This window comes from Phyllopteryx taeniolatus, chromosome 21 (assembly GCF_024500385.1).
Source record: "Phyllopteryx taeniolatus isolate TA_2022b chromosome 21, UOR_Ptae_1.2, whole genome shotgun sequence".
Classification (NCBI taxonomy): domain Eukaryota; kingdom Metazoa; phylum Chordata; class Actinopteri; order Syngnathiformes; family Syngnathidae; genus Phyllopteryx; species Phyllopteryx taeniolatus.
In genome coordinates, this window is record NC_084522.1 from 2842566 (window position 1) to 2865632 (window position 23067).

General features: G+C 43.7%; 1 protein-coding gene and 1 long non-coding RNA gene across 16 annotated transcripts in view; both read left to right on the forward strand.

Annotated features, from left to right (window-relative positions):
- Window positions 1-23067, forward strand: part of LOC133471496 (protein spire homolog 1-like) — an 89767-nt gene that overhangs the window by 47166 nt on the left and 19534 nt on the right. For 9 of the 15 annotated variants that reach the window (XM_061761073.1, XM_061761072.1, XM_061761077.1 and 6 more), the window contains one exon: window positions 20839-22711. The exons of 4 other annotated variants lie outside the window; for them this stretch is intronic. In XM_061761073.1, the coding sequence (XP_061617057.1) occupies window positions 20839-21124 (286 nt within the window). In that variant the 3' untranslated portion in view covers window positions 21125-22711. Of the gene's footprint in view, window positions 1-20838; window positions 22712-23067 lie in introns of those variants that run through there. 2 more of the 15 variants (XM_061761087.1, XM_061761086.1) reach the window with 1 other exon arrangement.
- LOC133471513 (uncharacterized) lies at window positions 12369-19697 on the forward strand. The gene is made up of 2 exons (XR_009786226.1): window positions 12369-12601; window positions 12717-19697. It is a non-coding gene; the product is annotated as an uncharacterized LOC133471513 (long non-coding RNA).

A 23067-nucleotide genomic window follows, 5' to 3' on the forward strand; every position in this document is an offset into this window, starting at 1 on the left:
TCGGTGCCGTGGCTCGCTGACAAACAATTGTGAGTCTCGCAGCACCAAACTTGAACTTTCACTTTCTGTTGGAAGCGTTTGGGCGCGCCTCATAAAAACAAGCAAGGACAAAAAGATGAGTTTTGGCCGTTCCACACGAAAATGCACACATTTTCTTTCACCCTCTAACATACTATTGTTCAAATATATTTGTTTTTGTTTTTGACATGTCATTATTTGTATTTATTTATCACAGTGTCCTTTTTTTTTTTTTTTACACTGGTAAGATGTTAGACAACTTAAAATAAGGACAAAATACAATACAAAATCATGAACTTCCAAGGGTAAAATCAAGCCATTTATTTGTACATTTTAAACATGCAAAAATCATTTGTATCACCTGAGTAAAGAAAGTCATTCACAAGGTCATTTCTTCCATGCCAATAATAGAAATACATGGATTCAGTTTTATACATACAAATCCCATTTCGCACATGAACTCCAAATCTTTTTGGCCTATTTGTTTTGATAATTCAATATAAATCCTTGTGAAATACTGGGGAAAAAAGCGGCTTTGTGATTGACAAATTTGCATTGATAAACATTGCTAATAAGATGAGGAGATTCATCACATGCTCGTGTCATGATACAGAATTTTCATTGAAATCTTACTACATCCTTTCGTAGTTTCACAGTGAGTGTTCGTAAACAAAACTTTGGACCAAGGTAGCCGATATGCAATCCATAATTTGTCGGAAGATCACTCATCTGAAACAATGGACACGTTTGATTGATAGCGCTTGTGTCTTGCTGGCAGTTCGGGCAACCGCGGCGCCCGCCAGGCGGCGTCCTCGCCAGTTCGCGTTTCGCCAACGAAGAAGAACGCAAACAAGATGGAGACGGTGCCCGTCGCACTCAAGATACGTCATTCGTTTCGCAAAACAATTCAATTGGGACAAGTACATAACCGCACCGAAGGTAGATACACGTCGAAAAGGGAACACTTTGTCGTCGTCACCGTTTTGGACGATTTATTCCCCGCAAAGCTCTCTCGTCAGCGAGAATGCGGAAGTGAGCAAGCTAAAGCTAAGCTAAGCTAGTGCTATCTAGCGACGTCATAATTTGTTGTTATAGCGTCGTTGAATACACATTTATGAATAATAAAAAAAAAAAACCACCACAATATTCGTATCAAAACGTGTATGCTGCGAACAAAACAAAACAAAAAAACAGGCACGGAAGTTAGCGACACGAAGCACAGCCGGTAAAGTGTTGTTGTTATTGTTGTGGAGGGGAAACAAAATGTGCAAAGTCCAAATGCTGCGAGCTTTGGTGAATCAGCGACTAAACGCTGCCGTTGAAGAAATATTTGTGGCGTTTGAAACAACGATGGCGGAGTACGAGGAGGAACTGTGTCGATCCAAACAGGAGATCGAGCGACAGCGCCGACTGCTGGACGCTGTTTGCAAGCCTCGAGACTCTAATAGCTCATTATACCATAGTTACTCTATATTTATTGTTCATGCCGACTTCCATATATCTGTCACTTTTTGAATCATAACCTCTGCAGGGGTGTCAATAGCTGTTTCGTATTATTCATTACCACTCACTCATATCATACTCACCGTCAGTGTCACGCTAAGGTACTTACTACCATATCAGGTGAACTCCTTCGATAGTATTGTGTTAGACATTCCGACATTGGTCCTACTCTGTATCTGTCATGAACGGAACAGAGGATAGGACCCAAAAATGCACGACTCCAAAACAAATGGACAGTTTCCAAAAAGAGAGGTTTAATAGACGGGCGTAGGTCGGTACACAGGCAGGCAATCCAAGAAAGGCAACAGTATCCAAAAACATGAGGCAAAGAGGCAAGGTCGATAATCGGAACAGGGTCAAGTCTTACTGTGAATCTATGACGTGGAAACAAGGAATGTTGGAACGCGACGACAAGGTACAACGAACTGGCAACGAGAGGGAATGAGACACGAGGTTATATACAAGGGGTAATTAGGGTGAACGAGGCACAGGTGGTGAAGATGCTCACAGGAGCAGGTGTGTGTGAAACAGGGGGGGAAGACAAAACCCGGAACACACACACACATATGACAGTACCCCCCCCTTAACGGCCGGCCCCAGACGGCCCTGGGGCCCCTGGATGCGCAACGTGGAAGTCCCGAATGAGCGAATCATCCACGATAAACGCAGACGGTACCCAGGAACGCTCCTCAGGCCCATAGCCCTCCCAGTCCACCAGATATTGAAACCCCCTGCCCCTCCGACGTGATGACAACAGCCGCTTCACAGAGAAGACAGGGCCCCCATCCACAAACCGGGGGGGAGGAGGGGGCCTGGAAGGCGGGACCAGAGGGGACTCCCGGGCTGGCTTGAGTAGGCTGACGTGAAAAGCAGGGTGGACCCGCATAGACCTTGGGAGCCTCAGCTTCACGGTGACAGGGTTGGTGATTTTTGTGATGGGGAAGGGCCCAACGAACCTGGGAGCGAGCTTCTTGGACTCCACCCGGAGTGGAATATGTTTGGTCGAAAGCCAAACTCGCTGACCCACTTTGTAGTTCGGGGCCGGTGTCCTCCGACGGTCAGCAGCGGCTTTGTAGGACCGTCCCTGGCGCAACAGCATCTGGCGGGCTCGCTCCCAGGTCCTCCTGCAGCGTCTCACCAAGGTTAATGCCGCTGGAACTGTGGATTCTGGGGCTATGGCAGGAAACAGAGATGGTTGGTAACCATGCACAACGTGAAAAGGCGATAGACCAGTGGATGCAGAGGGGAGGGAATTGTGGGAGAATTCGACCCAAACCAGTTTCTGAGACCAGGATCGCGGCTCCTGTGAAGCGAGACATCGGAGCCCCGTCTCCAGGTCCTGGTTCAGCCTCTCGGTTTGGCCGTTGGTTTCAGGATGAAACCCGGATGACAGACTGACGGTAGCACCTATGAGATTACAAAACTCCTTCCAAAATTGCGAAATGAATTGGGGACCCCTATCAGACACCACATTCTTGGGGAAACCATGGAACTTAAAAACCTGATTAATCATTAGCTCGGCAGTGTCTTTAGCTGAGGGGAGTTTTGGAAGTGCAATGAAGTGCGCCATCTTAGAGAACCTGTCAACAACTGTAAGAATGGTGGTATTGCCTTTAGAGGCCGGTAATCCTGTCACAAAGTCTACGGAAATGTCTGACCAAGGACGTTGTGGTATTGGCAGGGGTCGCAACTCCCCAGAAGGACGTTGATGAGAGGCCTTGTTAGCAGCACATACCTGGCAAGCATTGACGTAATCGCTAACATCCCTCCTAACATTAGGCCACCAAAAGCGCTGTTCGACCACTGATAGCGTCTTGGCAATGCCTGGGTGACATACCGTTCGGTTCGTGTGAGCCCAGTGGATTACTTTTCCCCTTAAGGTCGGAACCACATAAAGCCTGTTCTCGGGGCAATCTTCAGGGCTAGGAGTGTCTTTCAGAGCCCCTTCAACCGCAGTCTCAATGTCCCAAACAAAAGCGGAAATGAAGCATGACTTAGGCAAAATAGTCTTAGGGTCGGACAAAGAACTCTCCTCGGAGAAAATGCGTGACAAAGCATCTGGCTTACCATTTTTAGAACCCGGTCGGTATGATAACGTAAAATTAAATCTAGAGAAGAAAAGAGCCCATCTAGCCTGCCTCGCATTTAATCTTTTGGCAGTTTTAATATATTCAAGGTTCTTATGATCTGTCCATACTAAAAACGGAGTATGTGCCCCCTCTAGCCAGTGCCTCCACTCCATCAAAGCCACCTTGACTGCCAACAGTTCACGGTCGCCAATGTCATAATTTTTTTCAGCTGGGGTCAATTTTTTGGAGAGAAACGCACAAGGATGTAACTTCTCATCCTTGAGAGATTTCTGGGAGAGCACTGCTCCTATTCCGGCATCAGACGCATCGACTTCTACCACAAACTGCTGTTTGAGATCTGGCAAAGTAAGGATGGGAGCGGAGGTAAAGCTCGACTTAAGTTTTTGAAAAGCTGCATGACAAGGCGGGTTCCATACAAAAGGTTTGTGTGGCGAGGTAAGATCATGCAAAGGAGAGGCTATAGAACTGAAATTCCTGATGAATTTCCTGTAGAAGTTTGCGAACCCTAAGAACCTTTGTACATCTTTGCGTGACGTGGGAGTAGGCCAATTAATAACGGCATCGACTTTGCAAGGGTCCATCTTGACTTCACCTTGAGCCAGGACGAAACCCAGAAAAGAAACGGACGCCTGGTGGAACTCACATTTCTCAGCCTTGACATAGAGTTGATTCTGCAGTAACTGCTGCAAAACAGAGCGGACATGAATAATGTGAGTCTCCTCATCCGGGGAGAATATCAGAATATCATCTAAATAAACAAAAACATAAACATTCAACATGTCGCGCAGGACATCATTGACAAGGTTCTGGAAAACAGCTGGAGCGTTAGTAAGCCCAAAAGGCATTACCAAATATTCATAATGTCCCGTTGGCGTGTTGAATGCTGTTTTCCATTCATCCCCCTCCCTTATCCTGACTAGATGATATGCATTTCTTAAGTCCAGTTTGGTGAAAATCTTGGCTCCCTCCAGGAACTCAAAGGCGGTGGAGATGAGAGGAAGAGGGTACCTGTTTTTTACCGTGATCTCGTTGAGACCCCGGTAATCGATACAGGGTCGCAGGGTCTTGTCTTTCTTGTCCACAAAGAAAAATCCTTCTCCCGCAGGGGATGAAGATGGGCGAATGATCCCGGCTGCCAGTGATTCCTCCACGTGGCCTTGTGTTCCGGCCCTGAAAGAGAGAACAACCTCCCTCGTGGGGGTGTGGTTCCAGGCAGCAAGTCAACAGCACAGTCATAAGGTCTGTGGGGTGGAAGGGATTTGGCCTTGGACTTGGAAAAAACGTCTTTAATATCCTGGTAACAGGTGGGCACTTGAGATAAATCAGGATCCCCAGATGGGGTCTGTGGATTGTCCTTAGAAACATGACCCTGAACATCACATGGCGGTTTGAAACAGTTCCGGGCGCAATTGCTGCCCCATGACATAACCTGCCCAGAGGACCAGTCAATGTGGGGGTTATGTAATTTCAACCATGGGTTCCCTAAGATAAGGTCATGATTCATGGCGTCAAAAACATGAAAACTAATGCGTTCCGAGTGAGAATCAGGAAATGTCAATGTGAGTGTTTGGGTGCGGTGAGTGATTTTGCCCATAAAAGTGCCGTCTGCAGCATAGGTGTTGCGGTGGCGTTTTATTTCTAAGGTTCTAAGGTGCATACGTCTAACAAGGATGGAGTTGAGTAAGTTTGCATCAGAACCAGAGTCAATTAATACAGGTGTATGAATTTCTTGATCAGGAGAGCATAGTGTCACTTTAGGAAGAACCCGTGTAGGGTCTTCCTTAATGAAATTCAGACTCACCTCTCCCGTGCCCTTGCTACCGGCACCGGCAACTTTGACGTGACAGTTGCTCACGGAATGACCCAACTGACCGCAGTAGAAGCACCGCCCTTCCCTCAGCCGGCGTTGACGTTCCTCAGGGGAGAGACGGAACCTGCCCAGTTGCATGGGTTCATCCGTGGGGACCCTAGCCAGTGGGTTGAGACCGGAACCAGGGGATCTGCCTTGGTTTGGCTGGTCACCGAGGCTCGTCCTCCAAGTGCGCGGTGACGCAGTCCTCCGCCCATCTCCATCTCGCTCGCGATCCAAAATCCTCTTGTCGATCTTTACGGCGAGAGCGATGAGAGTGTCCAAGTCGGTCGGCAGGTCTAGCGGGACTAAATGATCCTTGACGGCGGGGGATAGTCCTTGAAAAAAGGCATCGAGTAGCGCCCGATTATTCCAATAACTCTCAGCTGCTAGAATGCGAAACTCAATCGCGTAATCTGACACCCTGCGCTTGCCTTGTTGTAAGGTGACAAGGGAGCGAGCTGCCTCACAATCTGGAGTGGAAAATTGAAAAATTTGCTCCATAGTCTTTACGAAAAAAGCCCATGAATGACACGCGGCGGAATTGCGGCTCCATTCAGCAGTAGCCCACGCCTCCGCACGACCAGTCAGGTGGGAAATGACGAAAGCGATTTTTGCCCGCTCGGTGGGGAAGGCAGCTGCCTGCAGCTCAAAGTGGAGTTCGCACTGCGTGATGAACGGCTTAATGTTCCCAGAATTTCCAGAGAACCTCTCCGGTTCAGAGAGAGCTGTGGGCAGACAGCAGCGGAGGTGGCAGGTGGCTGCATGGTGACTACTTCACATGGAAATGCCGTGGCGGTATTGGGTGTGGTGCTGTTAGATAAATTGTAGAAGTTATCATTTATTTGCTTAGCTTGCATTAGTATAATGGACAATTTTAGATGTCTCGCCTTCAAAAAGAAGACTCAGCATCATCCGATGGAAGGGCGCCTGGACCAAGGACGTGATCGGATGTGGTCGGGTCGTGACAGGTGTTGGTTCAATATTATGTGTTGTGTCTTATTGTTTAGAATACTATGTCTGGGAAAAACCCTCTTATTATCAAATATTTTGTGTTGTGTCTTATTGCTTAGAACATTATGATTTGTAAATCCCTCCTATTTCAAATAAAAGCAGGAGCGAGGGGGGGGATTGTTTAGAGCGTGTTGAGAGGCTGTGATCTGAACAATCTCCCATACGCCCTCCTCATGAGAAAAAGAAACCAGCGTCTTCATTCCTTTTGTGTCTATTTTTTATAATGTTGGGTAAGATAAATCCAACATTAAATTGGTCCTTCGAGCCGGATGTCAACACACCCGAGGATTCCAGTTGTGGAGCCGACTTCCAGTTAAGAGACCGTGGCCACGGCAAGTAAGACCCTTTTACGGGACTGGTCTTCGTCCTCCTCAACTGGGATCTGAAGGTTGACGACAATCCACAGGATTGAAGACGAGTGGTGAGTTAAATTTTAAAAAAATTTTTGGGGAAAAAAGGATTAAAGAGTGAGTGAATTGCGCGACGAAGAAGTCTGCGGCAGAACAAACCTTGTGTAATACTAGTCACTGGCAAGTGGTCAAGATGGACAACGGTATCCGATAAAATCCGTGGGGACGGCGGAGTCCTGTACGTACTTAAATTCCGTATTTCTGTGTTTCTGTGTTTCCGTGTTTTCGTGTGTTTATAAAAACGTTATTAATATCGTGTGTATGTGTAAAAGTATGAATGTATAAGACGGGATTGTAAGTGACAACTGAGTTTGGAAGCAAAGGCAAGAATTCTCCGCCCCAATTAGGGTAGAAGCTTGAGAATTACCAAAACTCAGACATTTATTGTCACCCTGTCATTTTTGAATAAAGTCAGTATTTAGGTCACTCTAGGTGCAAATGAACTGACTTCCAAATTCACAAAAATGGGAATAAATAACAGTAAACAGGATCAAAAAATAGACCTAACGTGTAAAGACTGGAAATATGTTCAACTTCAAAACCATTTCAAAATAGAAGATTTAAACACGTGGATAACCAAATACGGTTTCGCTGGCCAGCTAAATTCGCAAAAAATAGTTCAACTTCAAAACGAAATAAAGTGTCGACACAAAAATGATATATCACAAATACAAAAAGATGGATTTGACGACTTACTCTTCTGGTTAAACTGGACTAATGAGGATGTGAAAAAGGCCGTAGCCGGCATCACACCTTATCAACAACAGTTAAAAAATGCTTTACATGTGATTTTGAAAGAACACATTAACAGATGGGTAGATAAACATTGGATAAACCTAGCAACTGGCCCTCTGGAGGAATATGTTAATCATGCCCTCCACGCAGAAAGAGTGTTAGACAAAAAACAAAAAGAGAAGATAGATGTCTTCCTCGACGAAGAAGCAGAAATATACTATCAAGGCAGAGAGAGAGATAATTTTAGAGGACACGGCAGAGACCGTGGGAGAGTAAGATATGGTAGAAATCGAAATTATTATGATAATACCATCTGTTGGTGCTGTGGAAACAAAGGCCACATTGCACGTGAATGCCCTAAAAAAGAAAAAAAGAAAAAGAAAAGAGAATACGGACAAACTACTGCATGACTAGGCCAGCCTGCTTCCCAACTCAACAAATCCTCTTGTGTAAACATTACAGAGAATGAGGAGGTGGATTTCAATTTACAGGACATTCTGAGTTTGGACACTGAAAAACCTGAAATAACCTTGTAGAATGCCCATTTTCGAAGTCCCGGAGTGCCCTGTGAATTTGTTGGGAAGAGACGGCTTATTCCAACTAGGACTTGTACTCAAATATGAATTAAACATAAATTAAAAAGAGAGGACCTTGATGTAACACTGGAAAACAGAGAAAGTACATTCTATTACACAATCGATATCCCAGACAAACCACAGTTAAACGTGGGGAAGGCCCTGTTGTCTGCAGCCTTGTAGCTTATCACAAAAATAAGAGATAAAAAAGAATGTGATGAGCTGCAGTAATACAGAGAGCAGCATGCGTACCAATCCCACGCACATTGTTAAATTCATTAAGACCAGACGCTACTGTGTTTACAGTAGTAGACATAAGTAATGCATTCTTTACAGTACCAATAGAAAATAACAGTCAATTTTGGTTTGCATTCACATTTGAGAAAACAAAAATATATATATATACTTTTACTAGATTACCGCAAGGTTACTGTGAAAGTCTAACTAATTATTCACAAGTTATGACAACACGCATGTCTTCTGGCATCTACAGATGGAGAGACATGCAAGGATTCATTGACTTTACTGCATCATCTAACAGAAGAGGGACATAAAGTTAACAAAAAATAAATTGCAATGATGTAAAAGACAAGTTAAATATCTAGGCCATAATTTAAGTATAGGAGGAAAGACTATATTAGAAGACAGGAGAGCTATAGTCTTAAAAAATCCTAAACCACAGACGAAGAAACATATAATAATCATTTTTAGGTCTGACAAATTATTGTAGAGCATGGATTCCAAACTATGCAGAAATTGTTGCAACATTGTCAAAATTAATACATGAAAACAACCTTAAAATTACATCACCTGTTTAATGGAGTACAGAGGCAGAAAAGGCCTTCTGTGACATTAAACAACATTTGGTCTCCAGTGCTGCGCTAGGCCTTCCAAATTTAATGATAAAACATTCATTCAAATGGTAGATTGTAAAAGCTATTGCATGACCTCCGTACTTACACAACAATACGGTGATAAGCTAAGACCAATAGCTTATTTTTCAACTAGAGAGCAGTTCACCCTAAAGGTCCCACATACAGTGTCTGCTCTCCTATTGCAAATCACCTGCAAGACATTTATCTTGCATTGCCATCTTGCTATCAGAACCACATTTGACTGTTGAGCGATGCACAACCTTAAATCCAGCCACACTAATACCAAATGATGAAGGCACGCAGCATGATTGACAGGAATTGGCTGAACAAGCTGCTGAATTAGTAGCATTAATCGAGGCATGCAAACTCATGATAAATAAAGATGGTACAATCTATACTGATAGCCAATATGAGTATTCCACAACAAGAACGCAATTATTGGGAAAAACAAAGTGCAAAACTACAAAATGAAATTTACATTAGCACAGGAAAAAAAAAACACAAAAAAAAAAACTATTCAAATCGGCTGCTATATTGAGACATGCTGTGTCACGTCTCAACCGGAGGGATGGTGGCACAGATAGATTGACACTTTACAGCCCTAAAAAATAGCAGAAAGAAACACATGGGTTCATTTAACACACTGTAAGAGTCATTTCAGCTGAGTACTCAAACAGGGAAGGTGAGCAAAAGTCTGATAACGAAGCGGGAGCAGATGTGTAGATTCTGAAAACGCTTGCTGGTCAGTGAAGAAAAAAGACACCAACCCTTTTAGTGAGAACTCAGCAGAAAGGCACACCCACGTTGGTTATGAGATTCGATAAGTTGTTACGTAGCAACTTTGGCTACTATGATGTTGGTTTTGTTTTTGTGGTACATGGGACGTCCTACCCTCAATGATAAAACCCATTTTTTAGATAGAAAATCACCTACCAACTGGACCAATATGACAAACCCAATAATAATAAAAAAATTTTTTGAATCATTAACTCGTATCAAAAGGAGTACAGCTGATGATCAAAATTGTGGGCATGGCCTCCAAATGCGGCAAAACGGTTTAATATTTTGTGCCCCCAAAATCAAGCTGCTTTAATCATAATTCCATATGCGGCTCTCACCAATGATGCTCAAGAGAATGGGCAGAATTGGGGATTTAGATATGACTGGTATGCAACTATAGGTTTTGAATGGAAACACCTTATTGGTGAAACAGGTTATGATTGGTCCAGTTGGTCAAAAAGAACAGCAAAAGAACAAAGAAAGAAGTTTAACATAAGCAAAACGGCCATAGTTTAATATTGAAATACGAATCAATCATCCAATGTGTTTGACGGTGAGCTTGTGGGCATATTCTGGCGGAAAAGATCCCCACTTCCAAGTATCATTGTGTTATGGGAACCATGTCGAACCAGAAATGCCATCAGAAACTTCAAATAAAGGTGGATACATTTTAACGATTAACGAAATAACTACTGATGATTGGTTCTTGTTGTCACAGGAGTTCAGGACAAAATAATAATTGGTTATTATTGGTGGAACAAGCAGCAAATGTAACGAGAAAAGATTGTGTAGTTTGCATGGGTCCCAGGCCTTTGTTGCGCATAGTTCCGGCACTAATATCACAAGATTGTATTATTCCATTAATGAACGCTACTGTACCAACAAAGAGGTGTAAATCATGGGGATCCTATATATCCCGTAACAGAAGCAGATAAACACAAACCAATGTTTTCTACTTTAGTAGCACCAAATAATTTCACTTGTATAAACATGATTTATAAAGGGAAAAAATAGGACCACTGAACGACACACAGTGTAAAGTAATCCTTAAAGTCAAACCCAAATTTTGTGCCAGTAGCACGAGGCGAATCTGGTGGTGGTGCGGAGATGATAGGACTGTTTGATAGATTACCTAAAGATTAATTCTGATTTTGCGGCTATTATTACTTTGATATTGCATGGGTCAGTATACCCTATGCCTGTTCAAGATTTAATGAAAGGGACACCAATGTTTTTGTCCAATCTAAAACATATGACAAAAAAGAGATTTATCCTGGCAGAGGCAAAATTATCCAACATAAAACATACATGGTGTTCCTTGTGGGGTTCCTAATCAATACAAATTAGCTGACCAAGTTGCAGGAGGATTTGAATACTTCATATGCTGTTGGTGTACGATTAATAAAAATGTTGATGGGATAAACTATATCCACTTCAATGTACAGAGATTAGGAAATTGGACTCAGAGTGGGTTGGAAGCTGTGCACGAGCAGCTCAAGGACGTTCCAAAGACCGCATAGCTGTCGACATGCTCCTCGCAAGAGAGGGAGGTGTTTGCGGTATGTTTGGAGAACAAACAATACTGCTTCAGATGGCAGCTTGACCAGAGCCATCGATGGTCTACGGACCCTCAATCAACACTCCTTGTGAAACAGCTGAATGGACGTTTTTGGTAAATATAAAACCCTAATTTCACCAATATTGATATCAATTGCTGTTTTTGCAGCCATTCTGACATTATGTGGATGTTGTTGTATCCCATGCATTCGGGCATTAATCAGTAAATTAATCACCACAGCCATAACCCACATGGAACCGTATGGAGCAGATTTATCCTTTATTGGAGGTTGATAATAATAATGATGATGATGATGATGTTGTTTTACCTGATTTGTTTCCTGATCCAGGTGATTACAATGTTTAAACTACAACATTCATGTATGACAAGTTTACTCTGAGTGTAAATGTATTTGTTTCATAAAAATTATTCTACAATTAAAAATCGAAATGAAGTGACTGTAAGATGATATGAGAATTTGTGCAAATACATGATAAACAGGAGGGAAATGTTAAATATATTCTAGAAGTTATCATTTATTTGCTTAGCTTGCATTAGTATTATGGACGATTTTAGATGTCTCGCCTTCGAAAAGATGACTCAGCATCATCCGATGGAAGGGTGCCTGGACCAAGGACGTGATCGGATGTGGTCGGGTCGGGACAAGTGTTGGTCCAATATTTTGTGTTGTGTCTTATTGCTTAGAATACTATGTCTGGGAAAAACCCTCTTATTATCAAATATTATGTGTCGTGTCTTATTGCTTAGAACATTATGATTTGTAAATCCCTCCTATTTCAAATAAATGCAGGAGCGAGGGGGGGGATTGTTTAGAGCGTGTTGAGAGGCTGTGATCTGAACAATCTCCCATACGCCCTCCTCATGAGAAAAAGAAACCAGCGTCTTCATTCCTTTTGTGTCTATTTTTTATAATGTTGGGTAAGATAAATCCAACACCGGCAATTGCCGGTCAAGGGGCGGCTCAAATGGCAGAACAATTGTAGAGGGGAAAGAAAACTCCGCACGAGCCCCCATTCAAAAAGGTGGGTAAATATACAAAAATTGTCTTTAAAAAGAAACTTTTTTTTTGAGGTTTGACAGAAACGGCTGCCCGGACTGGCTGCGGTTGGTGTCATTTGGATCCAGGGGCTGAAAAAGTTGACGGACAACATGAGCCTGGCGTGTGGTGACAGAGTGAGATTGATACGCGCCTGTTGCATTTCGGTTCACCAATCGGATGATATTTGGACACGGTCGGGTCTGAATAATGTCGAACCGGAAATTTGATTTGCCCCTTTTGCTCCTATAGTGTTTGCTGTGCGACATGTTCCCGTCCTCTTGCCCAACGGTGCCGAAGCTTCCGGACTTCAAACCTCTCATGGATCCCAGTTCTCACTTCGAACATTGCATCAGTATTTGGACAGATAAGACCGGTGTCATGTGTGTGTGTTCCGGATTTTGTCCTCACACACCTGCTCCTGTGAGCATCTTCACCACCTGTGCCTCGTTCAACCTAATTAGCCCTCGTATTTAACCTCGTGTCTCATTCCCTCTCGTTGCCAGTTCGTTGTACCTTGTCGTCGCGTTCCAGCATTCCTTGTTTCCACGTCACAGACTCACAGTAAGACTTGACCCTGTTCCGATTATCAACCTTGCCTCTTTGCCTCATGTTTTTGGATACTGTTGCCTTTCTTGGATTGACCTACGCCCGTATATTAAACCTCTCTTTTTGGAAACTGTCCGTTTGTTTTGGAGTCGTGCATTTTTGGGTCCTATCCTCTGTTCCGTTCATGACAACCGGGTCACATCCCTCCCGTTTAAGGGAGGCAAATGTTATTTCTAGAATAGCTTTACTTGACACCTTGCCGGTTGAAGTGAGGACTGAACTTTTAAAGACCCTGACCTCATGAAAGGGGGAGATAGCTTCTTTAATTGTCATGTGGCACACCATTTGAAACTTTTTGTCGACAGAAAACACAAATCATCAGATGAGGTAAAGGACATGCAGGAGCAACTTTTGAAGCTACAATTGGCCCAGGCCTGTAAAGTGGCCATTAAAAATAAATCAATCAATACAAATGGAAGCAGAAAAACAGATCGATCCCCTCCATCCCACACTGTTTTATGACGATTTGGTTTCTAGGGAAGCTTTTGAGTCAATACAGGAGGAAAACTGGATGCTCAATAGTAAAGGTATTTACATAGGGAAGCAAGGTGTGGCAGCTGCCTCCACCTTGGCGCCAGAGCAGAGTGAGTGGTTTATGATGAGTTTGACATCTTTTCCACTTGCACTTGCACAAGGTCATGAAGCCTGAGAACTGGGACCCATGGTGAGAAAATGCCATTTGGCAAATGATTGGCAACAAGATCAAATACCCAATGTGTTGTACTCTCCTCGTACTGAATGTTTTTGTATTCAAGGTACCATGGTGGACGGAGGGGTGATGGAGCATGTGACTTTGGCGCGATTCCATGGCAGAGAGCTCTCGGACCATGAGGACGCCGCACAGCTGTTGAGCTCGCTGCCGGACTCACTGTGGTCTGAGGGGTCTGTGTACATCCGTGCATCCGGTAACATTCGAGGTAGACCCGACTGCTTTTGTTGACGTGCCGTAGTATCCTTGTAAACAAGAGGCCATAGAAGATATCGCGGAAACCCAAATTCTGAAATCCCCACGCTTTGGTCCATAAATGATGTTATGAAACTGCGGAACTGCTGGCCATGTGCAGGGCACTAGAGTTTTCTGAAGGTCAGAGTGTTACTATTTATTCATGGTGCTGATGCTGCAGCAGAAAAAAGTAGCAGGCTAATAAATGGATAGATGCTTAGAGAGCATTTGAAGTGATGGAAGATTGTGAGAAGCATATTAACGCGTACGATGGCTTTAAACTTGTTTATGCCTAGAAGAGGAGTCATGAAAAATGTGTTAACTTGTGCGTCAGAGGGAATCATTTTGGGTTGTTTACGGAATGGCACACAAGGAAGTGGCAGGATGGTTGTAATTGTGAATATTCAGGGACGCTGTGATTTTTGTAAGTGGATATACATCGAAGTTCCTGTTTGGGGCAAACAGAATTAAGAAAATGATGCAAGGGACACCAGTCAACTCAAGACATCCTTACAATATTTAGTTGATACAGTATAGTGACTATGAATGCAGCATAGCGAATGCCACTCTTTTCATTCACAGAAGTGAAGGATGGGCCATAGAGGGGTCAAGGTTGAGTTGCTACTTATGGTACATACGATATGAGACTGTGCGTCATTTGCATCGTGTGCCAGGGAAATGATGAGGAGCACATGTCTTTGAGAATGACGACGTGATTTGGTATGAGGATTCATCTGTTTGATTGTCTCCCCAGATTCAGCACTAGAGCAGGGAAGACCAAGAGGATTTTTCCATCTGTCTGGCAAGCCAATTTGGAGGAGGGTTATTTAGTTGCATTCTGTCTCCTAAATCAGGTCGATTACAACACTTTGTGGACAAGCGGAGAGCTACTTTTTGAGCGAAAGGGACACATTTATCAGGGATAGTATTCTTAGATTTCTAAAAACAAGATAACATTGTTGCCCCAGTGATTGGGGACTGGTTCCTTTTGGCGGTTGGGGAGGCTTGGTCAAGGTGTTGATCATGTGAGACATAAAGTAATGAATGATACACAAAAGGGGTCATCGGGAAGCACCATATATAGATTAATTAATACGAGTTAAGGTTGATTGAGGAAATAGCAGACAGGATAATCTGGGAAGTCCTGCGGTGCCCTGAGCCCTAAAATAGCCGGGAACTTGCACTAAAATGTTAAATGACGGCGGAAAGCTGGAAAGACAAAGAGCAGCTGAATGGTCCTGCGTCTCCACGTTTGCCAAGCGGATTGGAACAATATGATGAAAAGTCCGTTTCAGTGGGGGACAAAGTGGACACATCTCGAAGCCATCAAGGATGCCGTGTGGCGGAGGTCGGAGTCGGTCGGTGATCAGTGGCTCGGCGGAAGATGGTGGGGACACACTTGAGGTCATTTGGTAATTGGTATTAAGCAGGTCACCTGCCCTTGAACAGCAACAAATGGGAAAGGCTAGGCAGGGCAGATATTTAGGAGTTTTCAGTACAAGGAGGGTTACATTTTACTCAGAGTCAGAAATCTCCCGAGTCAGTGGGGTGGGCAGAGGCACTCGATAGGATTGTGGGAGAAATTATGGCTCGAAATATTTTTGCCGTTATGGGAGTATGAGGTCATGCAGTCCTCCGATAGAATTCCACTTCAAAATGTATATTCAACGTCGGTAGGGGTTGAAAGAGAGAGGTCAGAAAGGAGCAGCCCTCCAACTTGATTGGTTAATGAGTCTGTTAGTAGTTTGTTAGCAAATGCCTCACTAAGCCTCCTACGCTGCACATGGAAATATCGATGGGCCAAGACCATCTACTGTATTGGGGCCCTAGGGGGTAATATACAAAGGGGGGCATTGATCGATGAATTAATCTGGTCTGACGTGGAAGAGGGTGACTTGATTTGCGGATTTGTCAGATGTAATATTGGAAATTGGGCAAAAGGCAATGAAGGATTCCTGAAGACTGGTAGAGGAATCTTGGGAAAATTATGCGCGGTGACGTGGGTGTAAAGACCGACATACGAGCAAGCCGTTTCTGCTACACTCGGGGAGTAATCATCGGAAATCAGTCGGTACCAGAGCTATTTTTAATTCGTCAATCAAGCAGGAATATCGCGGTACTGAGGAGGAAAACCACGGGTAGTGATTATAATAGTGAGTTCAAACCGATTAACTTTCAAATACTAGTTACGTGATGGCAACCAATATATATTCTGTGCTCAATGTTTAGGTTTTGTGTTCAATGTTTGTGTCGTGTTGAGTAAAAGCAGAAATGAAGCACCACTGGGTCAAATTCCCTCATGTGGAGAAGGCTTTGATGCACTTTGTGGGGTCATCTGAGACTAACATGTTGATGACGACCGAGGACAAGTGGGCAAGGTCTACACAGACTGTTGACGAACTGACCTTTGTGACGGTGTACATAAGGACACGGGGAAGACTCTGCTTGTTGACTCTGATTTCTGGACATAACTTTATTTTTCAGGACGCCCAGGAGGATGCAGCGTGACGGTGTTGATTTATTGCAGGTTATGGGAGTGTTGACTTAACGCCGATTCTTATGTGATTCGTTATTTATGGAAATAATGTCAATGTTTGGTGACCATTGGCGACTTGGCCCTTCTCTGGAAGATGAAGGCAGGAATTCTGGAGTCCCGGCATGAACATCTTTTGCAGAGGTGTGATTAATTTATTCAAGGACTTGTTTACAGGACTCGTCAGCTGGGCCTCTGCAACGGGGAGATGACCTGTTTAAATGTGGATGGTGGTTTGTATTCCTGTTGTTGTGTATTTGCTGGGCGAGGAGCCTCTAGGAACTTGGCTGGAATGCATCCCACCCGTAACATCTACGGCCGGCGGACCGGAGACAGCTGTCGAAGAAGGGCGCCGTGACCCGGATAAAGTGGACACATTGATGCGTGATGTATCCCAACGGGAGGTTAGTAGTCCAATTCTGAACTTTGATTCAACACTATACTGATATTGGAGGTTGCTAGTTTATGCAGGTTCATCACAGGATGTTGGATCATTAGGGGAGCGTGCCAAGAATCCACCGAATTGGGTGAGGTAAGTCAGGAGGGCAGGGACAAGCCCATGCCGCAAAGGGGGTGAGAAGCGGGAAATTAGGAAAGCAGAGGGGTTGGGGCACCTGTTAAATAAATTGTAGAAATGATCATAGTTTGGCTTAGCTCGCATTCATATTATGGACAATTTCGATGGAAAGAATTGCGCGACAAAGAAGTCTGCGGAAGAATAAACCTAGGGTAATACTCGTCACTGGCAAGTCAAATTTCGTGTTTCCGGGGGTTTGTAAATACGTTACTAGTATCGTGTGAATGTGTAGAAGTATGAATGTATACGACCGGATTGCAAATTACCACTGGGTTCGGAAGCAGGTGCGAGAATCCTCCGCCCCGTGTGGGGAGAAGTTTGAGGAGTACCAAAGCCCGGACATTCATTGTCACCCTGTCATTTTGAATAAAGTCAGTATTTAGGTCACTCTCGGCGCAAATAAACTGACTTCCAAATTCACAAAATAAGGAAAAATAACAGTCAAACGGATTCGAAAGAACGCTTAACGTGTAAAGACTGGAAATATGTTCAACTCCAAACCCCTTACAAAATGAAACATTTCAGCACACGGATAACCAAATACGATGTCGCGGGCCAGCTAAATTCGAAAAATTGGTTCAACGTCGAGACGAAATCAAAGTCGACATAAAAATCATAGAAAAAAGAGGGATAGGACGACGTCGTTGTCTGGCTAAACATGGTGTCTAAAATAGAAAAAGGAAGTCAGAAAAAGAAGGACTTAGAAAATGGACGGAAAAGGCCTTCAGTGACATGAAACAACATTTGGTGTCCAGTAACGCGCTGGCCCTTCCAAATGATGATGAAACATTCATTCAAATGGTAGAGTGGGAAAGCTATGACGTGACCTCCGACCTTACGCAACAACGCGGTGATCAACTAAGACCAAGAGCTTATTTGTCGACTAAGTTAGACAGCGTGACGTGAGAGTGGCCGGCACGGTGGCCGACCGGTTAGAGCGTCTGCCTCACAGTTCCGAGGACCGGGGTTCAGACGTGGTGATGGAAGTTCGCTCATTTTCTTGGCTCAGATTCCTTCATGCAACAAAAGAATATCCAGCGGTGGTGGTACGCGTAGGAGTCATGTCCGCAGGGGTTTGGAGGCATACAGCGATGCAAGGGGGGTATTATCACTTCCGGATGAAGCAACTGCCGCGACCGTGTCTGCCTCACATGTGTAGAACTGACTGCCCTCCGTATGTTGGACTGTTAGATATCCATTTGGAAATGGCTTGGATGAAGGTTGATTTGGGTGCAAAATACTGGCAGATGCTTTTGTTCTTCCAGGGGTGGTCTGGAGCTGTTCGGGGTCCCGCGTGGATAAACCTGGACTCTGGGACCATTTCATGGACCGTGATTACGGACAGCAGTTTCTTCATCAATGACACGAGCTGTAGACCATATGGAGGGAGACCACCTTTAGGATTTGTATTTTGATTTTGATATGTGTGCTTCCACAGTTGTTTTTTGTGTTTTACGCTGTTTTTTGTTCATTGATTTCAATGTTTGCATTATTCTGTTGTGTATGGTTTGCCATCCGAGTCAGGGTCCCTTCGGGTGTTTTGATGTACGGGGCTCCGAAGGACACTTGATCTGACCCTCGCTCTTTTCCTCGTCTCGTTCGAGAGAGGTTTTTCGACCGAGAGCCGCGAAACCTTGGCGCTTCCACGAGGCTGCGCGTGCAAATTGATACATTTGGGATTGGCTCCTTTTTGATAGCGGGGAGGAGATTCGGGTCGTTTGGCTGTTTGGTCCGCACGTGTGGCCTCAGGGGGCGACGAGGGGACGGATGGATGGATGGATGATAATATGACAGTAAGGGTTTATCATATAAAATAAACAATCTTAAAAATAACTAAAATGCAAAGGAGTAGAAATAGTTCAAAGGATGAAATCATAAAACAAGTATTCCCTTTTGAGTGAGCTTTAAGGAGTGATCAAGTCCCACGGAGCCATAATGCCAATTAATAATAAGATCATTTGGAATATAAGAATCCCTGGACAGCTGACTAGCTCTCTTCCCTATCCACGCAATGTCAATGGCGGTTCTGTTCGTTACCTTATTATTATAATCTTTTAGTCTTACCCAATTACGGAGGAAAATTCAAAGATGAAGTACTATGCAAGTAGCCTGTTGAATTCCTCCTGCCAGCATGTCCCTTATCATTGCGAGAGAAAAGAGCGTGTGTCTCCCTATCTCGAGAGAATAAGGAGCCCCGTTTATCATCGGGTGAGGCTTTTATAACCTTGCTTTTCGGAAACTCCCTTTCCCAAAATAATCCTTTTGTTTACATATTCTGACACGCCCTCCTCGCTATTATTTTTTATTACCACTTCAGAGTGTCCTGACGTGACCCGAGTGGGAATATCTTTCACTTTCACTTTCAGCCTTATCCTGACTTGACCTCTGATTTGCTCACCCAAATAGCTTTCTCAGTCAATACGTTCGAGCACATTTCACATGTCTTGAACTCAACCAATACATTTCATCGCACCATGTTCATCTCTAAGCAATCTGCAATACATGTGTATATGTTAAATGTCAAATAAATGTATATACATTCATGTGAATACAATTCTCTCATGCATTCAACAGGTTCGTTCTTTTCTTTGTAGTACATCTTGTGCTGCGTTGCCTGAGAGAGACAATCTTACACAGGTTACAGTTTTTGCATAAAAGCTGTTCCAAAGCATAGGAATACAAAAGTAAGAATCATGTATAACAGCCTTACGAGGCTTGATGTACTTTTTATCAATGATTTTCAAGAGAACATCAAAATGATCTCAAGGATATAAAATCAAACAAATGGCTATAAGTGGTTGACTTCAGTATGTGTTTGTTTACTATGATAGGGGGTTTAATAGTATTGAGATATTAAGAAGACTTATGCTTGACCTGGCGACTCATACTCATGATCTAAATTTGGTTTGGCGACCTCTGGTGGTTGAACCAGGAATTGAAACTGGGGCTAAGCTCAATCACATGAACCCAGCTACAGAAGCCAATCTCCACCTTTTGCTCCATCGCTTCATGTGGCTTGGCCGCCCACTTGACAGGAGTATATTTGAATAGTAACACAATCAGAGTTCCTTTGGGAAGGACAAATGCTTGGAGACCTGTATTCACACCAACTGCCTTTTCTTTGTACTTCTACATCAAAGGACATCCTTTAGCCAGTTATATGTATATTGGGGTTGTCCTGCCCCCTCTGACAGAGACCTGTCACGGGTTTACAACCGGGCCAGATCTTCAAAGAGAACTGTTTTTCATTATCGCAACAAAGGGCCCAGGGCAGAAAGATGGACCAGACGGAGAGACACCAGCTGGCGGGGGCGATTCCAAATATGGTCATGAGGAGCAGCATCCTTCCGGATGCAACCAGGGAGGGGGCTAATTCCACGCCCAGAGAATTAGAACCTTGATCAACTGAGATCCCGGGGTTTTCGGGGGCTTTTTCGTCGTTCTGGCAATGTAGAAGCTGCTATGACACTAAGGCTTGTTCAAGAAATCGAATTAGCCCAAACGCCAAGTGTCTTTGTACGTCGAAATCCCAGGACATCGTTAAATCAGTTATATGGATAGTGGGGTTTCCGGCTAGTCCTTGACCGAAACCCGACTGGTATTTACAACCGGGGTTGCCAGACCCCATGCCAGACGGAAGTCGGAGTTCTCCCGGGAGACCAACGGCTCGGAAGCACAGGCGAACGAAATTTAACCACACCGTCTTTCCCAGGTTCAGCAAGTCGGGCACGGGTGACGACGACGGCGGCGACGACGCGTCACCTCCGACCCGGGGCGACCTGGACCTCCCCGAGGAGCTGACGGAGGACTGGGCGTCCATGGAGGTGTGCGTGGACTGCAAGAAGTTCATCACGGAGATCATCTCGTCCAGCAAGCGCAGCCTGTGCGTGGCCAGCAAGCGGGCGCGCCTCCACCGCCGGACTCGCTCCTTCTACCGCAGCTCGTCCGCCTCCGTCGACTTCCGTCGCTCGCCGCGCATCGCCATCCACGAGGCGTAGACCGGGGGAACCCGCAAAAGACGTCGCGGGTTCTTCCCGCTCGCCAGAGTCGGTTCCCGCGCTCGGGAAAACGTTGGAGGATGCTAAAGCGGAGAAAAGGAAGGACGGACTAAATGGCTGTACATAGCGTCCGAGCTCAGCCCAGCAAGTTTTCCTCGTTAGCACTCAGGAACAACAAGCGATTGTCGAGACCCTCAGGTCGCCTTCCTCCAACCAAGCCAGCTTTTTTTTTTCTTTTTTTTTTCTTCTTTTCATGCTGCAATTTCCCAACCCCCCTTTTTTATTTGTACAATTATACCAAATAATCACTTTTCACGACGGCTTTCACGGTGGAAATGGCAACAAGCAAACAAACAAACTTTTTTCCCCTTTTTTTTTTATCATTCCAATTATACCAAGTAATCATTTTTGATGACTTCTTCCATGGTGGAAATGGTAAAAAAAAAGATGCCCCCCCCCCATTGGAGCTTTTTTCCACCCTTTTTATTACCTGAATTACAGCAAAATATTTTTGGCTACTTTTCACATGGAAATGGCCAAAAATACATCTGCTTTATCCCACATTGGAGCTCCCCCCCCCCCCCCCCCACACACTTTTTAAATGTATTTATTTATTTTGTTTAAAAGAGGTCAATCATACCAAATAATTATTTTTTTGACTACAACTCCCATAGCAGAAATGGCAGCGTTTGTTTTTTCCCCCAGAATTATTGCCAAATTGGAGTATTTATTTTCACTTTTTTTAATTAAACCAGTTACATTAAATAAAAATATACTATATTTCGTAATAGTAGCAATGCCAGATTTACATTTTTTCTTTTTTGTCCCACGACACCAAACCAAATCATTTTCCTTCTCTGATGGTGGAAATGCCCGCTTCCCCCTTTTTATAATATATATAATTTTGCCCCCCCACAAAAATCTCAAAATGATTGCTAAATTCCACCCAAAATTATGTTTAAGTTTAAATTCCTCCGATTACGCCAACTATAAGCACTTCTCTAATTTACAGATTTTTTTCCCCAACTTTTTGTCTATTTTTTTTTGTCAACGTGATTTTTGAAAAGTGTGCCCGGTGCCAAACTGCAGTTTGTTTTCTGCTTGTACATAGTGTACATGTATTGAGTGCTGCGGACTCATTGGCTGCTGCTTCTGCGAATGTTGTACATGCTGTATTGCGCAAAATGCTCCAGATTTAATACGACTTTTATTTGTTTTAAGAGGATCAAATGTTTATGTCAAATCAAAGTCTTTCTTTTATGTGTTGAAAAAAAAAAAAAAAAACCCTCCTGGGTCTATTTATTGATGTCGGGCTTTTGTCTTCATAATTATTCATTTGTTCCGCACGAATGAAGGATGAATTCAACGTCAGCCGTTCACACAGAACAAATGTGGTTGTTGAAGATGTCACATGACCTTTTCTGATGCTTGAAGAAAAACACCAAACCAGCCGGGCCTGTTCTCAATGACGCTCATGTTCCCACCCAAGCTGATTTGAAGTTTTAGGCTGCTGCCAGGAATGTGTGCATGCTTCTGTCTCTTTTTTGTTTTGAAACGACAATAAAAACATTGATTTCTTATGCTTGACTGCATTGTTTGCCATTCTTTTTCTGGAATATACAACTTCATTCTTAGTTTTTATTGTGACTTACTCATAAAAATCAAACTTTGTAGAACACTGAAACATCCATAGGTGTACTTGCATATCTCAAATAAAACTCCTATCAGGCAAAGAAATAGCAAAAATAAAATATTATCTGATGTCTCTAAAACCCCCAAAATACAACTTAATTCTTGTAAAAGTGCAGCTTTTTATCTAAAAATAGAGTGCATTCTCTTTTCATTGACAATATGCAACTTTTATTCTCAAATTACAAAAATGCCTGAGTTGTAATATGACATCTTTTCTTTTACAGATAAAAATACAACTTGATTCTCTCACA